Source organism: Phycodurus eques, chromosome 8 (assembly GCF_024500275.1).
Source record: "Phycodurus eques isolate BA_2022a chromosome 8, UOR_Pequ_1.1, whole genome shotgun sequence".
In the NCBI taxonomy this organism is placed as follows: Eukaryota; Metazoa; Chordata; class Actinopteri; order Syngnathiformes; family Syngnathidae; genus Phycodurus; species Phycodurus eques.
In genome coordinates, this window is record NC_084532.1 from 26,126,239 (window position 1) to 26,149,667 (window position 23,429).

At 42.0% G+C, this 23,429-nt stretch overlaps 2 protein-coding genes and 2 non-coding genes across 5 annotated transcripts; 3 read left to right on the forward strand and 1 right to left on the reverse strand.

Annotated features, from left to right (window-relative positions):
• Positions 1-1,483: 1,483 nt before the first annotated feature.
• On the forward strand, positions 1,484-1,555 carry trnap-cgg (transfer RNA proline (anticodon CGG)). The gene has a single exon. It is a non-coding gene; the product is annotated as a tRNA-Pro (tRNA).
• im:7152348 (uncharacterized protein LOC559250 homolog) lies at positions 1,509-4,831 on the forward strand. Its single transcript, XM_061683980.1, has 5 exons — positions 1,509-1,584; positions 1,963-2,133; positions 2,665-3,030; positions 3,961-4,056; positions 4,138-4,831. Exons 3-5 carry the CDS (start codon positions 2,690-2,692, stop codon positions 4,181-4,183), a joined length of 483 nt encoding a protein of 160 aa, XP_061539964.1. The 5' UTR covers positions 1,509-1,584; positions 1,963-2,133; positions 2,665-2,689; the 3' UTR covers positions 4,184-4,831.
• trnap-ugg (transfer RNA proline (anticodon UGG)) lies at positions 1,751-1,822 on the forward strand. Its single transcript has one exon. It is a non-coding gene; the product is annotated as a tRNA-Pro (tRNA).
• Positions 4,832-5,787: 956 nt separating the features above from the next.
• On the reverse strand, positions 5,788-22,675 carry rab6ba (RAB6B, member RAS oncogene family a). Of its 2 annotated transcripts, none has more exons than XM_061683392.1 (8): positions 22,317-22,675; positions 16,536-16,594; positions 11,836-11,889; positions 11,646-11,751; positions 10,657-10,768; positions 9,945-10,038; positions 8,926-8,992; positions 5,788-7,687 (listed from the first exon to the last, which is right to left on the reverse strand). In XM_061683392.1, exons 1-8 carry the CDS (start codon positions 22,384-22,386, stop codon positions 7,623-7,625), a joined length of 627 nt encoding a protein of 208 aa, XP_061539376.1. In that variant the 5' UTR covers positions 22,387-22,675; the 3' UTR covers positions 5,788-7,622. The 2 variants fall into 2 exon arrangements, with proteins under 2 accessions (XP_061539376.1, XP_061539377.1); XM_061683393.1 differs by having other exon boundaries at positions 11,836-14,919; positions 22,317-22,346.
• Between the last annotated feature and the right edge of the window lie 754 nt (positions 22,676-23,429).

Genomic DNA, 23,429 nt, shown 5'->3' on the forward strand with positions numbered 1-23,429 from the left:
TTTCAAAGTTTTGAGCTAACTGTGCTATGCTTTTTTTATCTTAAAAAATATTTTAGCTAGCTAGTCCTGTACAACATTTTATATGACTATCAAGTCTTTACAGGAAAATCTTTAAACATATTAACACTACAGGTCGTTTGGTAATGACATGCAATAAAAATATTATGCAACTTAAGGGTACAAATGAGGAAAAAAATTTACTCTTCCAGTTATCAAAATGTCTGACTGCCCTAGCGCTTGAGTGACAAGACAAAATGACACAGGGAATTAAAGAATCAGATTTTGAATAAACTTGATTGATCTGAAAATGGTCAATGTGGCAGTAACGACAGCAACTTTAAGGGACAGACATATTTTATTAAAAATAAAAGACAGAATTTGAAATGTTTTGCATATATGATGAGAAATCATTAATTCTATTATATTTTAAGGAATTGATGGTAAAAGTTACACCATTTTAGCAATTTTTAGTAGAATGATAGAGCTTCATATATCCAAACCCTGTGCTAGGGACATGGTGAAAACTGCAAAATACCACCACAAAAACGCTCAGAAAATGTCAAAATATACTAATATTAACATGAAATTTTAGGCAACACTTATAATGCTGCTGGTTATTGAAAAAAATCAATTTAAATATATTTTTTCTTTAAATTTTACCTCAAGGACACAAAAAGGCCTGTAATCAAATAAACACCCATATATAACAATTTAAAAAACGAAATTTCTCGTGTTTTCTCCTCATAGATGTACCCGTCACATAAACCTTTAGCATTATGTGCTCTATATATTTTTTTATTTAATGTGACACTGAGTTTTTCCCTGTGTTTGTATTTCACCCTTGGCAATTGAATTTGTATGTTCTGTGTTTCTATATAAAACGTTTAAATCCAACACAAAAACAAAGTACCCGTAGATACAGTTCAAAGATGGCGGCCGGTGCGTGTACGCATGGAAACTACGGGTGCGTTCGGAAATTCACTCTGTGATTGCAGTGTTCAGAGAGGCAGAGCACGCTCAATTTACCATAAATTACAAACGATCGTGTTGGCCATTGGAGGGATACGCCAGTGCGTCCGCCATATTGAATGTGTCACTTCTGCCTGTGAACATCTCGTCCTGCCTGACGATTGTTTTCCTCAGAGTGAATAACCGAACGGTACACTCCACCAAGGCTCTTCGATTTTCCGAACGTTCCGGAGTGTAGAGAGCGCGCTTGGAGCGAATTATCCGAACGTACCCTATGTGCACGCAGATGCCGGAACCCGGGCTTTGCTCCCTGACGTCATCACGTCGTAAGTAAGCAGCCAGTGTGGCGTGTAGAAGGAGACGACGACGCACTTACGCAGACGTGAAAAGAGAAGCTTTTGCAGTTGTCTCTCGTCGTGTTCCGAGCACATCTGGTACCAACATCACCAATGCCGATTCACCATTGCATTTTCGAAAATATTATATACTTAAATGATGATGGCAGTAGACACGTGGCTCGTTGGTCTAGGGGTATGATTCTCGCTTCGGGTGCGAGAGGTCCCGGGTTCAAATCCCGGACGAGCCCAAAGTTTTGATTCCTCCCCCGCAAACTGAGTAAGTTCCCACTTCGTGGCAGCCACAAATAGTTCCGTTAAATCGGTAGAATGTTTTAATATGAATTACGAAACAGACATTTTATGGTGGTTCTCTTACAGTCTAATCTCATATGCTATCTGAAATGAATGTATAAAAAGGTCTAGCGACTACAGCTATGTCAAGTGGCTCGTTGGTCTAGGGGTATGATTCTCGCTTTGGGTGCGAGAGGTCCCGGGTTCAAATCCCGGACGAGCCCGGTTCTTTTCTTTTTCTTCGTAAAACACAAATCTGCATTTAATGTGTTGTGGCTAATTCCAATAGCCCCCGACGATGTAATCCAACGCGTGTTGTGCAGTCGCTCTTCACAGGACGGCTCGGTGCTCTCTGCTTCCACAGCTGCTGTCCCGTGGACGTTCCAGCAGGCTGGCTGGGAGCTGGGAACCGCCCACACAACACACACAAAGAAACAAGCAGCACAGGCTTCATTCATAAACTAAATCATCTCTCAGCATCAAGCAATCGCTCTTCGGGATAATAGTTCATTCATTTGTTCTCTACAAGCCTGCTGTAAGTACTTCCGTTTTTTCTGTTTGTGGGTGAAGGGGAAGTCAAAAACATCAGTAACTTTACAGTAATTTGACCTTGTAAAATATATATCCGTTGCAAAAATAATCCTTTGTGTCCATCCATTTTCTGTACCGCTTGGCCTCATATTCATATGTAACATACAATGGTTGAATTGACATTTTAACATAAGGACAAAAAAATGTCAACCACTGCATACCAAAACTAAAATTGACTTGCGCTTTAAACGTTATTTTCTTCACATTTCCCCCCCCTCATTTAATATGTATATTTCATTTTATAGATATTGATGTATTTAATTTTACATATATATATATATATATATATATAAATAAATACAATAAAAAAAGTTAACCATTCTTCGTGGTCATAAAAATGTTAAAATAAGTAAACGACTGGTCAAGAAAATGATATAAAATACAAAATAAGACATTTGGGCATTGAATGTATGACAAATGTTACTTTAGAATCTTTTTATTTATTTATTTATTTTTAAATTAACTTGCACCCCAGGCAGAGGCGTTGCCGGGGGTCCTCCATGGTGCTGTGCGGCGAGGGCGACTGTGGCGTTTGCCTGCTGGCCTTCTCCCGGGCGGAGCGCGTCCCTCGGCTGCTGCACTGCCACCACACCTTCTGCCAGGCCTGCCTGGAGGCCATGGCGGCGCCTTCGGCACCGGGAGGCCTCGGGTCGCCGCTGAGCGTGCGCTGCCCGCTGTGTCGCCGCGTCACGTGCGTGCGGCGGGGCCTCAGCCTCCGGGAAGCGCTGTGGGTGGACAGCGAGCGGTGGGAGCGCATCCCAAGCGACAAGGAAGACGAAGACGAAGGCGGGACGAGAGACGACCAAGTCGAGGTGCCGCAGGCCTCGCTCCGAGCAGAATGGTAGCTATTGTACAACCTCTTTGAAAATTAAGCCTGAACGCTGAGTTGAAAGGTGGACTAAAGATCTTTTCACTATGTTTGGAAATAATCGACAGCAGGATACTTCCAAGTGACAGAAAAGTGATTGGCTACCACTAACCTGAACTGAAAACGATAAGCAAAACTTGTTTGGGGTGGCGCCACCACATCAGTAGTGGCAGTTGTAGCCTGTTTATAGCGGGGTGGCCAGACTGGGTCCAAGGATTTCAGATGGAAAATTTTGTCTGACTAGTCTTGTCACATCCTATCTATTTTGTCAATGTGGAACTGTTGCTCAACCTTAACCTAAATTAGCCCTTAATCCTAACCCTTCAAAGGGAAAGACAAAGTTAAATTGATGCAGTCACTTATCTTCTCCGTTGCTGCGATCCTCAAATCCCATTGACCAACATCGTCCTCGTGGAATCTGTGGACTTGTTTATAAACACCAGTTTCACCGATGCGTTCGTGACATCACCATTCTTGGGCTGTTTCACGCAATTAACTACAGGCAATATATTGGAAAGTTCTGTTTTAAGCTCAGTTTCGTCAACAATTGGAGCTATATTAGTTTCCACGGTTTTATATTATTAGTTTCAGGGCGTAAGCAACGTGTTGACATAAATGCGTGTGGGCTTGGCTTCAATGGAGATGTCGCTAGCTGCTCGTGGGCTTTTGCAATTGAACTCGTCAGCTGTACAAAGAAGATTGCAAGACGTAGTAACCACTTCTCAAGGCAAAGACTGAAGCAAAACTCCATCATTGGGATTGTGGGAGACATTTTCCTCATAGCGATCATGCATGTTTGTTCGGTGTGATGTTTAACAGGCGTGCCCCCCCACCCCCAAAACTCATAAGCCTTCAGTGGTCGCGTAATGCTAAGAAAAACTGAACACCTCTGTCCTCTCTCAGCATTGCCTCCAGCAACAAGCTCAAGTTCCGCTCCTTCTTCCGCAAGTTTACGCTGACCAAGAGACCTCGAGAGAGGATCGTGCCCAGCAGTAATGTGTAAGTCGGACCCCACGCCCGGAAAGTGGTTGTAAGTGAAAATGCTGGATAAATTGTTTACTTTCTTTTTTGTCTTTTAAGGGAAATGAAATCCTGGCGCAGGCTCTCCAGCGAAGAGACATTATGAACCCCCACCGACATCACGTATTTATTCTGGGCTTAGTTCTCCCAGCTGCTGCTCTGGGATTTAGTTCAACTGGGACTAAGAATACACACTGGGACCACCTCCAGAACAGATGGCCTCCCCCAATGTTGCCGGAACACTAAATAAACGCCATAGCTTTTTCTATTTATGATGGCAAAGTAGCTGTAGAGAGTATTTACTTGTGTACGATCGGTTCTGGTCGCATCATACACAGCTTTACAGGACAACAGACGCTTTCAAGACATCAGACCTTTGTCCTGTGAATGCCCTGAACGCTAAATAAACTATCCATTTTTTTTTTTTTTTTTTTAAATTTATGACAACCAAAGTAGCTGTGAGAGTAACAATTATGTATGTTCTGCTGTGGTAGCATCATATGCGACTTTACCGGACCACAATAGTTTGAAAGACACCAGTCCTCCTTTCTGTGATGCTCTGAACGCAAAATAATCGAGATCCATTTTTATTTATGACAAAAACGTGGTGGTCTCTGCCTCACGAGTAGTCCTTGCTGTGGATGACGTGAACGCAAAATAAACAATCCCTTTTTCATTTATGACGACCAAATTAGCTGCGACAGTATTGAATTGTGGCTATTCTGTTTTGTCAGCAACATACGCAGATTTACAAGACAACAATCCTGTGAACGATGACACACTTGAAGGACGCTCCTTCACGGCAAAACGCCAACGTCACACAACAGAAGTGTGCGACAAAAGACTCGCTGAAGCATGAAAGGGGATTATGAAGAGCATTCATCCAGCATCTGGCAAAGAGTTGGCGTTGGGAGGATACGAAAATACTGCATCATCACTTTATTTAAAATGCAAACAAACAAGCACGAGATTAAAGACTGCCTGGAGAGTCAGAGCTCAGTTTCGGATCATAGTTGATGATGCAAATTTGGGCCAGGGTGGTTTCTCAGCGGGATGGTGCAAGAAATCCGTTTATTGGCAATCCGGTTTGGCGCGAACTTGTTGGAACGTGTCGTATCATCAGCCTGTGAAATCCACACTGAGTAACTGTGACGGTTTGCCTTAAAGGGCTTTTTGTGTCAAATGATGCAAACCATTTGGTTTCGACGACAATCTGGACCAAAGTCGGGGCAAAGATTTGGATTCCAGACAGAGGGTTGGACTTCAGTCTGGATAAAGACGTGGATAGAAGACTAGACCAAGGTCTAGACAAAAGTTGGTCCATGATCTGGACAAGGTCTGCACATTTGTCTGAACCAAAGATTGGACTATCGCCTTGACTGACAAAAATCAGGAAAAAGATTTGGATTCTGGACAGAGGATTGTACTAAAGTCTGGACAAAGGTGTGGACATAAGTCTAGACCACGATCTGGACAAAAATTGGTCCAAGATCTGCACAGATGTCTGGACCAATGTCTGCACCATTGTCTGAACCATCGTCTTGACTAGGCTCTGGACAAAAGTCTGGAACAAAGAATAGACCAGGACCTGTACCAAATTAGTTCCCAAGTGTAGACAGAAGTCTGGAAAAATGTCTTGAATAAAATTGGGACCAGGATCTGGACCAAGTTCTAGTTCAGGTCTGTCTGAATAAGCACAGAGCCGTGTGGTGTTTGGCAATAAGACATGTTTAATAGCGACATGCTCTGTACAGTCAGTGAGAGGAGAGCTGTGGTCCCGCCCCCTCAATGCAAAAGCATCACTACAATGCTCACAAATGTTGACATATGGACACCAGGGTTCCTATTCACCAGCAATAAATACAAAGAACCATCTGTAAAATCCTCTTTCAATTTAAAAAAAGAAAAAGAAAAAAGTGCTCATCCCACAGTAAGGCTGTGTGTTGTCCTACATTCCTGTTGTAAAATAATGAATATGAAATGATAAGCAGCAAAGTGTGTTAGGGTTCACTGTCAAGGTGTCTTCCCTGACTTCCAAGTCTCAACCTGATAAAAACTTTTTAAAATAAAAAAAATTCAATTTTAAAACATTTTGCCCCCCCGCCAAAGAAAAAAACAAAACAAATATAGTGGAACCTCTAAAAGGAAGAAAAACAACAAATAAAACAACAAATACAGCGGAACCTCTAAGATACCAAAGTCTGGACCAAGGTCTGAATAAGATCCGCATCCAAGTCTGAACAAATGTCTGGACCAAAATGTGGCGCAATACCAAGATCTGGGCCAAGTTCTGGACCAAAGTTTTGACCAAGGTCTGGATCAAGACCTGGGCAAAAGTCCGGACCTAGATATTCCTCAAAGTCTCTACCAAAGTCTGGACAATAACATGGAGCAACATCTGGAGAAATGTTCAGACAAAAATCTGGACCAAGGTCTGGACCAAACTCTTGAATAAGATCTGGGCCAAGGTCTGGAGCAATGCCTTGACTTAATGTCTAGACCAAGATCTGGGCCAATGTCTGGACCAAAATTTCAACCAAGGTGTAGAAAAGGTCTGGATCAAGATCTGGGTAAAAATCTGGACTGAAATTTTAAACAATGTCTTGACCAAAGATCTGAAACAATGACCAAGATCTGAGATAATGTCTAGACATACGTCTGACCTACAGTTTTGACAATAGTCTGGATCGGGATCTGTACAAAAATATGGATCAAGATCTGCAAAAAAAAAAAAAAGATCTGAACTAAAGTCTGGGCAAATGTCTAGTCCAAAGATTGGTGACAATAATTGTTTTAAGAGTGTCACAAAAATGGCAAAGAACAGACAAAAGCACAAGTTAATCCTTTGCTGCTCGCTCATCTGAGGTCTGTTCAAGTCTATTACAAGGTCATAATTCCAAATCTGTTTGTTGTCTGACTTTCGAAGTGTATTTGGGTCACATTCCTAATTGGACTCTAGAGGTTCCACTGTAGACGTTTCCGGTGTGGTCCAAACACTTTACCAGGTGTATCTTGGCCTTCACATCAACGTACATATTTACACATCCCAGAATGCATTCGTGACAATGCCCGAATGTTGCGTGTACACAAAGCACAAAGTGATACACATCAGTCACGTATAGAAACTATGCAAAGTCCAACATTTGTGTGTGTGTGTGTGTGTGTGTGTGTGTGAGTGAGACGTTACCTGACATATAGAGAAGCATGCATGGACAGTCCATAAGCGTGGATGTTTGTTTTAAAGTTAGGGGCTCCAAACATGGAGAGAATTGTCCCTGAATATAAAAATACAAAAACAAAGCATGGAGAGGACTTGATCAGGACAAAAAAAGAAAAAAGGAGAAAAAAAAAAAAAAAAAAAAAGAAAAAAGCAGCAGCAGCTTGTTTGTAAACTTGTTTGTTTTTGGCAGCTTCAACGTTGACATATTGCTCTCTGGAAGCACTGACCAGCAGTCGGGATGTTAACCAATAAGAAGCCACAACATAAGAGTGTCTGGGTGGGGAGGGTAGACATCATGACCGCTAGCTACTAATGCTAGCGGCTATTAACAGGAGCAGCCAGCCTCGTTCGTCTGCGGCTCCTGAGCTTTGTCCAGCTTGATGTCAATCACTGGAGGCCATCGTTAAGGAAATTTAATTTTCATAATGAACCAGAGCTAGTCAGTTCGATAACCATAATAATACCAATACAAACAATGTGGAGTTATGTCAAGACAGGGTTCAAGTTACTATTGTGTGTTTCAAATTAGGGTTTCATGTCAAGGTTACGGTTTAAATTTGCTTTTAGAGCCTGGGTTGGATTTACAATGAGGGTTTCAAGGTTGGGTGAAGCTTTCAAAACAAAACTGGGATTCAAATTAGGATCTCAACAAAGCCTCAGGGTTTCAAATTAGGGATTAGTATTGTTTTAAATCAGGGTTACAAGTTATAGTTTCAAATTAGTGTTTCAAACAACAAATAGTACAACGCCAATTCCAATGAAGTTGGGACATTGTGTTAAACATCAATAAAAACAATGATTTACAAATCATGTTCAACCTATATTTAATTGAATACACTACAAAGACAAGATATTGAATGTTCAAACTGATAAACTTGACTGCTTTTAGCAAATAATCATTAACTTAGAATGTTATGGCTGCAACACGTTCCAAAAAGGCTGGGACAGGCTTGGGTCAAGTCAGGGTTTGGGTTTTACATTAGGGTTTCAAAGTACATTTTATGGTTTGCAAGTTAGCGTTTCAAGGCCAGGGCTTTAAAATTGGGGTCTCAAACAAGGGTCAAGGTTTCAAGTTATGGTTTCAAAGTAGGGATAGGGTTTCAAAGTAGAGTTTCAAACCAGGGTTTGGTTTTCCAGTTAGGGTTTCAATTTAGGGTTCAAAGCCTTGCTGAGGGTGTCAATCAGGGGTTAGGATTTCAAATGAACAAATTAAGGTTTTAAGCCATGGTTCAGGCTTCAATCAAGAGTCCGAAATTAGGGTTTCAAGCAAGGCTCTCAAATTTGGCAGTATTTGTGCCATAGTACCCCGTTATCACCACTTGGTGGTGCCGTTTACCATCAGTAAAATGTTTACCAAGGCTGACGTTTCACTGGATTTAGTGCCAAAATCACATTTTGTGTCCTGTCAATTTACATGGAAATATTGTAGAGGGACGTTACTGATGCTGTGCTCGTGTGGGCTTCTATTTGTATACCGTACCGAACCGTACCGCTTGGCATGAAGGCTGCAAAACATGGCAGGGGTTAGCTAGCATTGTTAGCAGTCAGCCTCCCGCCGCTGGAGTTATGCCATTTCAACATGTCTTGGTGCACATATTTGAGGAAAACAAACAAACAAAAAAGGATACTGCCTTGTTTGCCAGTCTCCTGCACGCTCTCGATGCCGGGAAGAGAGGAGGCCACGCGGCGGAACAGCTGCAAGAAAAAGCAGGAGTTCAAAACATTCAAGTGATTCTCCCATCCGATGAAACAGAATACTTTCACCATAGCAATCAAGGACACTCATTTAATTGAGATGCCATTAATCCAATCCAGCGCCCCCCAAAAAACAGAAAACGTTTTTGTAACATGGTTTTAAATAAGACAAATAACACTCTACAGTATTGTACTATATACAAACACGCAGTAAAACGTAGCCAGGTAACTCATGTTGACATAACAATACTCACAGGTATATATATTTTACAAAATTATAAATATATATATATATATATATATATAAATATTACAGCAACCTTCTGAGTCACTTACAGTTATAGCAAAAATGCCCACATAATTGACCCCCATTTAGAATTAATTTATTATTATTATTATTATTTTTTTTTTAATTGCAATGGGATTTTTTTTTTCTTAAACCCAGCAAATTCATGGATCGTTTTCGGGATTGGTCCAGAATTATGTTATTACTCATGCTTTTATAAAGTACAATATTATAGAGTGCTATTTTTCCTAATTAAAAAACACAAACATTTCCGTTTTTTGGACGAGGCAGGAACAGATTAATAGCATTTCCATTCATTTCAATGGCCTTGAGATCAATCGTATCTCAAGGAACCACTGTAACATAATCAAATAGAATGTAAAGAAAATGTCTGATTTGCTACTTTTTTCCTCCTGCTTTCTTCGGAGCCACGGTTGACAAACATTTTTAAAAACAAAAACTGTTACAAACGAGCACAAAAAAACTGATCATGGTCGGATGTGAAGTTCACTGCCGCCATCTAGTAGGGGAGTGTCTGAAGCTCACCGGGAAATCAAATTTTTGCTCGCTAAATTAATCTAAAAATCAATAAATAAAATAAATGCACTTTAAAAACGGTAAAGTGACATAGCTGTCCTTTTCTTTGATGCTGAGGTAGTGTGTCACCTGTTTGACGTTGTGGCCCGTCTTGGCGCTGGTCTCGATGAACATGACGCTGAGCTCTTTAGCCCGCTGCTCGCCTTCCTCGATGCTAATTTGCCTGCGGGGCGTACACAGGGAGTGACATCATGCACAAAGCAGGGAGAGATTCCAGCGTCAACGCAGGCGGCATCATTCTCATTAGGAACTTTAAGCTCCACCTTTTGTCTTTTGATTTGTTTTTACGTCTTACAAGTAGCAGAGGTGATCTTATCCTTACACTTTCAAAGTAGGGTTTTAAACAGTATTTCAAAGCAAGGCTTCAAGCCAGGGTTAGGGTTTCAGAAAAGGTTTGGGGTCCAAGTTGGGGTTTTAAGGAAGGGTTGGGTTTCAATTCAGGGTTACAGCTTCACATAAATGTTGGAAATTAGGTTTTTAAAGCAGGGTTAGGGCTGTCAAGCTTTAAAAAAAAAATAACACCTCTGACAGTGATTTCTTATTTCCTATGGGAAACAATGACCCCAAAAATATATTTATGTAACAGTGTCACCTGACCACTGCTACTTCAGTATGTTCGCGCACGTGTATGTGTGCTGCAACTGAAGCGACTCAGAGGCTTCCTCATCCTCATCCTCATCATCATCATCATCGTCGTCGTGATCGTCGTCACAGAGAAGATTGCATAACCCTGGTCCAAAAATAGACTAGGTCCGTTTCTCTCCTGTTAGGCAGCACGCACCTCTTGTCTGCCAGGTCTGTTTTGTTGCCCACCAGCATGATGATAACGTCACTTCCTCTCTCCGTCCGCACGTCGTCAATCCATTTGGACGTCTGCTGGAAGGAATTCACGTCTGTTGAGACAAGGCGAGGCGTTAGGACCATACTTTACCTTCAATTTATATACACTGGGTTAAACGCAGCAATATAGAGACCACATAAAAAACATTTTTGAATAGTTTTACTCCTCCCACAAACTGTTCTACTGATTTTTAAGCGATTTATGTATTTAAAAAAAATAAAAAAAAATTATATAGCATCCGGAAGTCGGAATTTAGTAAAGTTGCGCCTCTTTAGTGTAGTACCACGTTGTGCCACAACATGCTGGGCAGCACTGAGCTCTACTGGAAGAAATGAAACAAGAAGCAAGACGAAGAGTAAAGGCCTCTTTATACTCCAGCGGTCGCACGGCCGACAACGGCCGCATTGCATCACGTGACCGACGAATTGCCCCGTGCAGCACCTCTGCGTAGCTTGCCGCGCACCTGACAAGAATAGTTGCATAATAGTTTCTATTTCGTTAGCACTAAGCTAGCGGAGCTTTATTAGACAAAATGAAATGGTTTGGTTGAACATTTTAGTGTTTAAATATACAATGTTTGATAATATTTTGTTTCATGTCAGTTTTACATTAAATTTCAACTGGGAGTGAGAAACAGCTTGAAGCAAGCACTCTGTGCCTCTTATTTGGAAAACTGCAAGCGAGGGTCTTTTCATTTCCTAAATGGTTGTTATGCGATAGTGTCAAATTACTTGACAGCGAGAGTGTGAACAAGTACTCAAGAATATTTTAAGAAGCTTGTTTTAATAGGTTTAAGTGTGTTTGAATGAGTTTAAAAAATGTGTGTTCAAGGGATAATACTATAAACCCTGTTGTCACATTTTTACATGTGGTTGCTAAACAACGCTGTGGGCGTCCATGTTTATGTTTGAGGAAGCTACGAAACCCACTTGTAATGTCGTAGACGACCACGGCCACCGTGGAGTCTCGTATGTAGCTCGGGATGAGGCTCCTGAAGCGCTCTTGTCCCGCAGTGTCCCAGAGCTGCAACCGCACCTGAAGGTTTGACCACCAACAAGACGTACACAGTGAATATGTTTAATGCCAGACAACATCACAAGCATGGACTAATGAACTTACCGTTCGGTCCTCCAGGTACATGGTTTTCGACAGGAAGTCAATTCCGATTGTTGCCTTGTTTAGCGGAGAGAAGAAATCCATACAAGAGTTCATTAGTAGGGTTGCAAAATCTCAGGGATGTTCATAGTATGAAACTTACCATGGGAATTCACTTGAATTTATGGGAATTAGTTAATTTTTGAATGAGTCGTGGGGACAAGTAATGTTAAACTTAACATTTATGTTTTTTTTCATCAATAAAAATATTAATAGTTCAACCAAAATTTTAAAACTTGATAAGGTTTCACTGTTAAAATGTCATGCTTTTAAATTGTATGATTGTTCATGTCTATTTACTGGAAACCTTTCTGGAAATATTCCAACCCTTTGCAACCTTAGTTGATAGGCAGACAAAAATATGAGAAATACAGCTTTTCCAAAGAAATCCTTCGCCACAGCTGCCCCGCACGTTGTCCAGCTGCCTTGTGTCAACCGTCGAGACCTTCAAGTTCCTGGGAATTACAGTCTCTCAGGGCCTGAAGGGGGCGATCAACATCAACCCCGTCCTCAAAAAGGCCCAGCAGAGGATGTACTTCCTGCGGCTTCTGAGGAAGCACGGCCTGCCACGGGAGCTGCTGAGGCAGTTCTACACAGCGGTCATCGAATCAGTCCGGTGTTCTTCCATCACAGTCTGGTTTGGTGCTGCTACAAAAAAGGACAAACTCCGACTGCAACGGACAATCAAAAGTACTGAAAGGATTGTCGGTACCCCCCTACCCACCCTTGAGAACTTGCACGCTGCCAAAACTAAGACAAGAGCGTGCAAAATCCTCATGGACACTCCACATCCCGGTCACCGGCTCTTCCGGCTCCTTCCCTCAGGTAGGCGCTACCGATCAATGCAAACTAGAACTAGCAGACATTCCAACAGTTTCTTCCCTCTTGCAATCAACTTCTTAAACAGCTAACCTAGAATTCCATGGCAACATGCTGCCATTTTTTTTGTCTTGAGTTTGTTGTCACATTTCTGTCAGGTCAATTATACAGTACTCGTGCACTCACTGTGGTTGTCTCGCCACGCTGCACTATTTGCATATCTGTTGTTGACCAATACTGGCCACTCATGCCAGAGTAGCATCTGCCCCACTTGCACACTGACTGCGGAGTATCTGCAACATTTGCACAATCGACATTGTCCCAGATTATCGCGCTACAGGTCACTTTAAAACTGCATACACTCCTTGAAGTCTCGGCGCCCTTTGCACCGGACTATTGGTACATTAGTCATTCAAACTGCTCTAACTGTTTTTCTCATTGTCTTTATGTCTCAAAAGTGTTCTCTGCCAATTGACTGTCTGTTGTCGTACTTGAGCGGCTCCAACTACCGGAGACAAATTCCTTGTGTGTTTTTTGGACATACTTGGCAAATAAAGATGATTCTGAAATGATAGAATGAAGTGCCCTGTGTCAACATGGATGGAGAACTACAAAACCCCAAAATGAAATGTTGTAATGTGCATGCCAGGCTACTAGTTAGCAATGTCATTTAGTAAAGAACAACTGGACCGGCTTGTCCTGTTGTCCAGAAGTCTTTGAAAACGAATTCCCTGAAGCCAGTTTCACCTTGCAACATGAAATTTGGTAGACACGTCTGTCATGAGTATATCCACAAAAAGGTCTGAGGAAGCCAGGCCCGAAAAGACACAGGAAGTCATCCATTCTGGTTCGAAGCGGCCATTTTTGGCTCATGTTGGCCATTTCCAGGGCTCCTTCAAATACTAACTTGTCGTAGTTTCAGTTCATTATTTGTTATGTATCATTCTGCAAGGGTGTGTTTGTCTCCGGCGAGGCAGATGGCTTTGTGTTCCTTCTTGGCGGGGTGTTCACAGTGCGTTGCCAAGCACACTGCTTCAACTGCTATGATGTCCTCAGGTGATCTGGCCCAAAATAAATCCCAATATTTACATTTTAAAATGAGGGTACTTAAATTCTGTTCAGGCGCAAACTGTCGCCTTCATATAAGCTTTGTCAACTGTACAGGCCATGTTTTAATAAATCGCATTTTAACGTTCTTCGCTGTCATACAAGTGTAAAGTGTACAGACTGTACAGACTTTTTAATTTTTTTTAACATGACGTCACACGTACTTTCTATCTCCAGCGGCACCACTCGTAAAACAAACCCGACTGTAACGTTTAACAGTGAGAGGGATTGAGAAAAGAGGGAAAATGGTTTGAACGGTGATTTTAGCTAGGGCTGCAGTTATCAAATCGTTTTAGAATAGAGTAATCAGATAAATTGAATGACTCTGCATTATTAAACAACAAAATGTGCATGTGAGTTGCAGGTGATGTTCCCTTAGGACCCCATCCTCTCATTCTACACTATTTATTATCTGCGACTTTGAGGGTGTATGGCTTTCGCCTGGCCTGAAGAGTGAGGTGAAAGTCAGCGAATGAAAGTAGGATTCGCTGTTGTGAGCTCAAGTTAGCAGCTGCCTGTTAACTGACTAACCGTTGCCCGGTCTGGGCGTCACTTGTGGCAAACGTGTGTGAATGTTTATTAAATGTTTATTTTGTTATCGTTTATTCAAAAAAAGGGATTAAAATGGCAGTGGTCGGCTATATTAAATTAGCCAACAATCGTTCCTTGTGTTGGCGATCGTAGACGTGCTGTCGTGTGAGTCAGTTCTGCTTTGCAGTCGGCACACTGCAATTGATCTCCTTTTTTATGTTGGAAACGATTCCAAAGTTGCATCTAACGGTCGGTGTGGAAAGACGATCCCTGCAACGCTTATTTGATTATTTATTTGATTTACTCGATAAAAGGTTGCGGCCCTACTTTAAGTCTGCCGTAGTTTGAATGTGTTAAATGTCAGTCGAAAACATGCAAGTGAAGTAAATTGAAATTTGCTGCGGTTCGAGGAACTTTTTGGGTGCTATGCTTCTTAAGTTCTCTTTTGTTGGTTTTTGGGATGTAGTTGAGTTGAGTTGTGTTGGCCCACGTGAGGCGGTCCAGCCGGGTGCCCGTTTGCAAATCAGCAGCTCCGTCACGCGCTCGTTTCCTTGGCGATGCTAGCGACCGGCGCGGGCCGAACCAGGCAACCTGGCCCAGTGACAAAAAAGTCATTTGCACTCAGTTTTAATCTACATAGATGCTCATTTTGATGCCGTGAGGGCCACTAAACTGCGGTGCGACAGAGGTTAATAAGCACAGTACAATCTAGTTAAATCATCTTCACATGAAAGGAAGCCATTTTGAGGTATTGACATGACAGTAATATTTGAGTCAAAGGTTTCTGGGTTCCTTTTGGCCCAGATGTTAAAAATAGGATCCCCACACAGGCAGCTACATGAACACATTAAATCCTTGTACATTTTTAACGATGCCTTTTTGAATGATTAAAGAGCGTGTGCGTCAGGCAGGCTGCGTCCATTGCCCGTTCTGCCTGTGGAAAAAGAACCATGCACGCATTTCATTTTCTCATTCAATTTGTACATTTTGCCTTTAAGAGGATTTGGAAAAGTCATGTTGTGCAACTTAGTCCTAATAATGAATACAACATGAAATAAGAATGTTAAGAATCAACATGAGGAGAATTTTTTTTTTTAAAGTGAAGCCCCGCTTACTTGTGATTCAGCAGTCGCAAATTGAAACTTTTTTTCAAACCTATCCATGTAGTCGCTGTTTTGTGCTCAGGCCAAAACCTTATCGAATATCTAATCTTTGGTGCTATCGTGTGTCATCTTCGCAGGTGTGATGTACAGTATACTAGGACAGATGAGTGACACAAAATGACAAAGGATAAGCGGTAAAGACAATGGATGGATGGATGGATGCGTTTTCAATCGATGCATGCGAGCAGAACAGGGCTTCAAAGTTTGATGACTCGCCATTAAACAGGAAAATCTGATAATGTCACAATTATGAAAATTTCACTTTGTGTTCAACATGTATATCACTCCTACTATTGCGTCTACTCACAGTAGACCCAACTAAAGTCTCAAAAACCATTGCCCAAAAAGAGAATGGAACTCTTCCATTTTGATTTGAAATGGCGGTTTTTGGGTGATTTGGGACATTTCCAAGGACCTTCAAAGATGAATTTGACCTTGACATTTTGTCCCGATTCCTTCCCTATTTTCCAAACCCCATGCAAACGAGACAGAACGACACAAAACTGCAAAAGATTAGCGATAGCGTGTGGGCGCCCAAGTCCTCCCAGATTTTGTGCACCACAATAGAGTGAGGCAGAGGCTGACATTATTAAACACAAGGCTCTCTGCTGGGACATTATTAAAACAGCAGATGCTATCCGGCCAGCATCCGACTGTCCACTTAAAAGCATAAAAAGGGAGGCGGGTGAGGAATGAACGATGCGACTTCAAGTCTCAGCCACACTATTTGTGGCCACACTTTCCTTCAGAATGATTTATCCGGAAGCATTCAGGTCAGCGGCAAACGTGTTCATTCCAAGGAGGGTCACGATGATAACAGCATTTGAAAATATGTCCCAAAAATTGAACAATTGTCATAGAATGAAATTCTGTGCTTCTGGAGCTAATCTGATTACAATTTCTCTGACGTAATAACCCGCATACCCCATGTGAACACCAAAACAACAAGGCTTTGTGAGGTTAATTTGAACGCCTTTTGATCGTGTATTAGAAGGTCTTTGTGTGTGTGAGTGAAGGTAGTTTTGAGCTTTTTTTTTTTTTTACCTGGTACGTGCTGTCAAAGCTGTCGTACATGAAGCGAGTGATCAGCGATGTCTTTCCCACTGCAAGAGAAAATGTTATTAATGGCGAAGACTGCAAATTTGTCATGAAAGGAGATTATTTAATTAAAAACAGTTCTCAGGTGTTTTAACAGCACACATTTCACCCTCTTTTCTATCCTGGCTTGTTTTGAGGGTGCGGTCTCATTTGTCTAATGCAAATGCAATGAGCCACTGCATGTACCACGCCCCCCCCCCCCCAAGAAAATACATGCGCGCAAAACACTGGCTAAAGATTCAGGAATCGTTATGTGGCTGATAACTAACGTAGAAAACATCTTAGCTCAATTCGCGTCTACTCGATGGTGCTTTTATCAATTAGAAGCAGACCACAATCAATGACTGCTTATGCATACATTTCCTTCCGCTTATTCAGGGTGGGGTTAAGGCGGCAAAACCTAAGCAGAGAAGCCCAGACTTTCCTCTTTTTAGCCACTTCGTCCAGCTCCTCCGGACGGAATGACTGCTTGGTCATTGATAAATGGTCTAGATTAATGAGAAAAGGCAGCATTCCCTTATGTGATTCTCTTGCTATACATCCATGGCGATATGGATCAGAAGCTACCAGTTGCCATCATCTAATACCCTGGCACAAATGGCGCCCAAAGGGATCACATTTGCTCGGCTTGCAAACTCTTTTTAGGACTCATCATCATCAACCTCTAATGAGCTTCGTTGTGTACGCCAAGACTTTTAATCAAGGAGACTAATTATACACGCGCCTGCTGTGAATGTCTGCCAGGCACAATGTGATTACATAGATAATGATTATTCTCATGATGCCGCGCTAATTTTTTTAATCAACGCGTCATCTGAACTGACTTTAGATAAACGCAGCAGCCAGTGTGGCAGTGATTGCCTTCAGCATTATTAGGCACTGAAGCCCTTTGTCTAATGTTAGATTTGACTAAAAATTACATACAGTATAAAATACTACACTCGGCCATACCATGGCAACTAACATGACGAGAGATAATGTATCTGCCCTTTAACAGTGTCATTTTTATTTTATTTTTATTGTGTTGACTGTGTGAAAGGGACTGAAACGGAATGGAAGGACCGGCCAGTTGTGAAACGTTGTTGCCAAAATTCGGGACCAGGGTGTAAAATTAGATCCGGCTAATCGACATGACACGTCTGTGTAACTTCTGAGCTAACTAAACAAGCAACTATTGCCAACGCTACCCAGATTAGCTAACTGAACATTTCAAACTCAACTTCTAAGAGCTGAGCGATCTGAAAAAGCAACCAGTAAGAAAACTAGCCACCGAACTTAACCGAAAGTTAACTTGCCAAACAACAAGTGATAAAATTAGTTGCTTAGTTTGTGAGCTAAATTACCAAGTGACAAACTAGTCAGCTAACTTCTGACTGAAAAGACCAACTATTGACAACTGTGAGCCAACTACAAATTAGTGAAAAACTTGTCAGCTAACTGAACAATTGACAAATTACTCACCTAACTTATGATCTTACTGAACAACTAACTAGTGGCAAAACTAACTTGTGAGCTAAATGAACATGTGGGAAAATACCCAGCAAACTTCTTAGCTAACTGAACAAGCGACTAGTGACATAATAGCCAGCTAACCTGTGAGCTAACTTAACAAGTAACTAATGAAAAAGCAAGCTAGCTAACTGAACAAGTATTGCACCTCTGATGTTGCTATTTTACAGGATATCTGCGTCCGAGAGCTGTGTGTGATGTCGCCACTGGTCGGGGTGAGGGAGGACGAAGTCATCCCTGTTATATAAAGCAGCTGAATCTTTTAACGTCTTAAGGCAGACACATTTTCTGTTTATCTCCACACGTTGGCAAACAAATGGCACCGTTGCCTACCACAAAATGGCCGTGAGGTCACCTCCCCTGGTACACCCTATCCTCACAGAATTGTTGACATATGTTACAGACAAAACAAGCCAGCTAACTTGTGAGCAAACTTGCCAACCACCGGGAGACAAAACTTGTCAGCTAACTGAACAAGTGACAAACTAGCCGGACACCATGAACAAGTAACTGGTGACAAAACTAGCGAACAAGGGAGAATGTCACTAGGCCAGCACATGGTCACAACAACACGTCTAAAGCAGATTTACCAGTAGCTTCTGAATAATGGATGAACATGCTGGCAAATTCCACAAAGGAAACAAAAATCAATTTCAACTCCGTTGTGGGCTAATGGAGATTTGTAACTGTAGGCCAAACATGAACAAATGCACGCACATGCACACATGTACATATTGAGGCCACAGTAACAAATGCAGTCAGGTGTGACACCATGTTATTAGCCTCATTGCATTAGCCTCAGGAAAGCAGACAGGAGGTTGTTATGAGAGAACACACTTGTTGTTTTAATGCGCACAATTAGATTCATCCTCCAGGCAGACAGGAAGTATCACATATGAGGACATTTTGCCTCAGTCGGCCCACAAAAAGTCTCAAGAAGCCATGCCCGAAAAAAAACCACGCTGCTGTTACTGGCCAATGTTGGCCTACATGGCGCATTAGGAGGAGCAGGGCGTTCGGGCGCCATCTTAGGTTGTTCCATAAAGAGCACAGAAAACCTGGAAACTAGTTAGCTAAATTGTGAGGTAATTGAACAATTAACTGGTGACTAAACTAGCCTGCTAACCTGTGAGCTAACTGAACAAGTAACTAGAGACAAAACTAGCAAGCTTAAGTCAGAAACTACTCAGCTAAATACGAACAGTTGAGTTTTTCTGCATTATTTTTAGTTATGTTCTGCAGAATTTAGGGGGAGTAGGTGACTTAGTGAATCGGTGGGGGATAGAGACAACGAATTACAAAAATTGCATACGTAATTGACACCCACAGCAAAAAAACATTCTGATTGCCTAAAGATGCGAGAAAATGGTGGCTAAGCCAATTTTTTAAAATTAGACAAGGCCATGGCCTTACTAAATGAAACGCCTCCCATTACTTGGTGAGCAACATGATGGCGCCAAAGCAATACTTTAATATTAGACATGGCTTTGGCCTGAGGTGTCACGTAATCCTCCTGCCTTGACTTGTTTTGACAATCGTGCTGAATCACTGGAGCAATATGCTGCACTGCACTGCAAGGTCCGCTGGCTGCTCTCAGGCATCAATCAGAGTGTGTGTGTGTGCGTGCGTGCGTGCAGGAAGTGGTGGCCTACTAACATTTCCTCACCACACACTGCGATGAAGCTAGGCTACGCGTTTACACACATACAGAAAGCGGTTTGGGCATTTATTCAATATCTTTGATATCCATCTTAAGATCCATATACAAGTACACTCTTTGTCCTTACTTGTTTACCAATTCAGCACAACACAGCATTTTCATTACTAGTGCCCTAGCATAGTTTTACTCCACTAGTAACATGTAGTTGTGCTACTAGTATGCTGTTGTTGTCCTACTAGTGTGTACAAATGTCATCCAGCAGTGGAAGGCAGAGGCGGAAAAAACATGACTAGTAAGAGATAGTCGTTTTAGTAGTGCCCCCTAGTCGTTCCACTTATAAGTGAGGACAAAGAGCATACTAGTTCATGGAATTTAAGCTGGATATCAATTTAGGGTATGGAATATATGCACAAATGACTTTCCATATACACACACACACACACACGTACAGTACATATAAGGCAGTATTATAGTGAGCCTATTGATTGTGCTGTTTGTATTTCCTGCTGGTTAAATACTGCTGATGTACAAATAAGCATGACGACATCCATTAAAGCGCATCACTGGAGCGCTGTTAACCTTTAGCCCGGCGTCGGGTCATGATTTCCTAAGTGAGTAAGGCAGGGAGCTGGCGTTAACTGAATCAACATTTCCCCCACCCGGCGTAGTGATTCTGTTGAAAACTTAATGACTTGGCAAATCCCCTTTGACCTTTTAAGTGATGGGGGCTGCTTCCCAGAAACCTGCAACGTGATGAAAATTCGCACATTATAAAAAGCTAAGAAATAAATCAGTTTCAAGTAGTGGCGCATGGAAAACGTCAACCTATAGACAACAGAAAGTTGAAAAAACACTTTTTATAGAGGAAATAGCATAGCCTCTATTAATTCCGCCACAGAATTTATTCCTACACTCCAGGGGAGTGTAAGAATAAATGAGCAAGGCGGAACTGCAGGGATCCACCGGCTGCAATTACAGCTCACGTCAGTCACGGGCGCATCAAGCTGGCAGCTGCCACGCTTGAGTTTGGACAAATCAAGTCCAGTCAACCGGATGGAACGCACTTCAAATATGCCTCAAAAGAAGTCTAGCTCGAACTAGTTGACTACACTCATGAGTCATGACTGCTAAGAAAGTTACAAGTTTGCAAAACATGGCCAGAAATCAGAGAGCAATTTAAAAGGGTTTGAGAGTGCCTCTTGATGCCACAAAAAGGCGGCAAAGGACTACTTTTGTCAAAATGGAGCTCTCTTTTCGAAGTGTTATTCGATTAATCGTTTCAGCCCTAATTTATATATTACTAGGTGGAGCGTAGTCAGTAGATCCGCCTCATAGTTCTGACGTTGGGGGGTTCGAACTAGCGCGCCACATTCATAAACACTGTCAAATGAAATTTCTCCAACTGTGTCAATCAAAACAGCAGTCACCTTTGTAAAAGCAGCGTTCATGTTGTGATTCTAATTACACTGCACAGGCGTGCTTATTAAAGTGGTTAGCGGAAGCCCGCCCGCCTCAAAATTTTGCGTTAATATCTCGGCTCCAGCCTTCCTCTGAGGAGTGTGAATGTCCTCTCTGCGCTTACGTAGGTTTTCTTCTGGTAGCTTACTGTGGCTTCCTCCCACATTCCAAAAAATTCATAATTCATAGTTTTTTTCTTTTTAAACTAGATTCCATCGGTGTGAATGTCAACGGTTGGTGGTCGACGTGGGCCCTACAATTGGCGGGCCACCAGTCCAGGGTGTGCAACACTTCTCCCAGGGAGAACAAAAAAAAACAAAAACAAAAAATAAGTTTTTGGGAGGGAGGCTTGAACAGTCATTTTCATGGGGAAAATGATCATTAGTAATTCCAATTGTGGAAAAAAAAAAAAAAAAAGTTAAAAACAAAAATATTTGGAGGTCGACCTATCAGCATCCACTCGAACCGTTTAGTCATCTTTAACAGTGTAGCATCCACGTTTTGGACTTAAATAGTCTTGGGCTGCTATAAATGCTTTTGGTTGACGAGGTGACGTCAGAGCGGGAAGCTTGGAGGACCAAACAAGGATCTCGTGGAACAAAGCTGCGTAACTGAGGGTCCATTTTGGATCCTGACGACCGAAACCCCTCACCCCCCCGCCCCCTTTTTTTTCTTTTTTAAAAAAACCCTTTATTCGGACGAGGGCGCTGGACGAACTTGACTTCAACGGCGAACCAAGAACCTTCTCAAGTCCTCAGACGGGACAACAAGCGAGAGTGTGTCCGAGACTGTATCAGTCAGACAACTTCACTCCGTCCACCGCGTCACACTTGACCTCCATTTTGGCTCGCCGACGAGTGAATGACAACTCTTGAAATGCTTAACTTGCGTCAAAAGAGACGCCCTTAGCCTATACTAAAGCTAAAAATTACTGCATTAAGACTTGTTAAAGACTATATACGCTTTGAATTTGACGCTAACTTCGAATTGACCAAATATGAACTTGGTGACCAGGCAGGTACATCGGCATCACGTGACCCCACCTTCCCTCAAATCCTGAACTTTCCCCACGAAACCCAAAATAAAATGTCACGTCTTACCGCTCTGCTCTCCTAAAAAGACGAGCTTGAATTTCCTTAAAGGGTTCCCGAAGTCGCCGGTCACGGACATGTTGACGATAAGGGCGGCCAGTGGACGCCGGAGGACGGACTCACGCTGCTGCCGGACGGTGATGAGGATGCTGGAGGGGGTTGGGGGGGGAAGAAAAAGGCGGAGGTGTCGGTGTCGCACAGCCTCGCCACTACCCCCCTTTCGCTTTCCTTTATTCTTTCTCTCTCTCTTCCACGCTCTCTCGCTCACTTTGTGACGGTGACAAGTCACCACAAACCCGCCCGGAAGGAATGTTTGCCGGGCGCTGATGGTTGGTGGGATTGGGTGGAGTGGACGAGCCTTCTGCGCACGCGCAGTCGTCGAAGTTTGCCGAAGGAGCTGTGAGCCGAAACGGTGGAATGACGTCATGTAAAGTGGCGTCTTTGTCACGAGTTGAGGCCGAAAAACAATGAAAACAGAACAAAATTCGGAAATTATTAGTAAATAACATTTTCAATCATTAAGTTTAAAATCATTTTGAATAAAAATAATATTTTTAAACACGCTCCCAAAATTGTAGAAAAACAGCCAAACTGTCAACATTGTACAATGAAAAAACTTCGAGTTTTTTATCTGATATACAAGTTCCAAATACCCAAAAAATTTTTTTAATAAAAGACAGAAAATGTATCTAAAATCCCAAATGTTGTCCAATACAAATTTTAAAATGTGTTGTCTCTTTATCTGAGATAGAGTTTCATGCCGTATTGTGAAAGTTCATTTTCTATGCAAACTAGCTCAAAGTTCAGTTTACAAAAAAAAAAAACTAGCTCAGTTTATAGTTAACGAATCAAACTTTGAAAACTCAGTTCACCATTTCAAAAATGAACGAGTTCAAAGTTGTTTTTTTCTCAATATGTTGCTGTGGGCAATTACCCTCATAATAGCAGCCTTTCTCCATTGTTGCCACCCATTCAGACCACATTAGTGTCCAGCTGCAGCTTCCACTATAAGTCTCAAAAGAATGAGGAAAGACTTGTTGCGTGAATGGCCTTTTTTAAATGAGGAATAAAAAACAAAAACAAGAATGTTATGTGCAAAAAGAAAATCAATCTGAGGTAAAT

What these genes read in the sequence shown, in the direction of transcription:
- im:7152348 (XM_061683980.1), top strand. Translation starts at nt 2,690, where the DNA reads ATGGTGCTGTGCGGCGAGGGCGACTGTGGCGTTTGCCTGCTGGCCTTC. An exon ending in GCCTCGCTCCGAGCAGAATG is followed by an intron (nt 3,031 to 3,960) that starts GTAGCTATTGTA and finishes GTCCTCTCTCAG; the next exon opens with CATTGCCTCCAGCAACAAGC. An exon ending in ATCGTGCCCAGCAGTAATGT is followed by an intron (nt 4,057 to 4,137) that starts GTAAGTCGGACC and finishes TTGTCTTTTAAG; the next exon opens with GGAAATGAAATCCTGGCGCA.
- rab6ba (XM_061683392.1), bottom strand. Translation starts at nt 22,386, where the DNA reads ATGTCCGTGACCGGCGACTTCGGGAACCCTTTAAGGAAATTCAAGCTC. An exon ending in GGTCGTCTACGACATTACAA is followed by an intron (nt 10,769 to 11,645) that starts GTGGGTTTCGTA and finishes TTGTCTCAACAG; the next exon opens with ACGTGAATTCCTTCCAGCAG. An exon ending in GGAGACTGGCAAACAAGGCA is followed by an intron (nt 7,688 to 8,925) that starts GTATCCTTTTTT and finishes GATGGCCTCCAG; the next exon opens with TGATTGACATCAAGCTGGAC.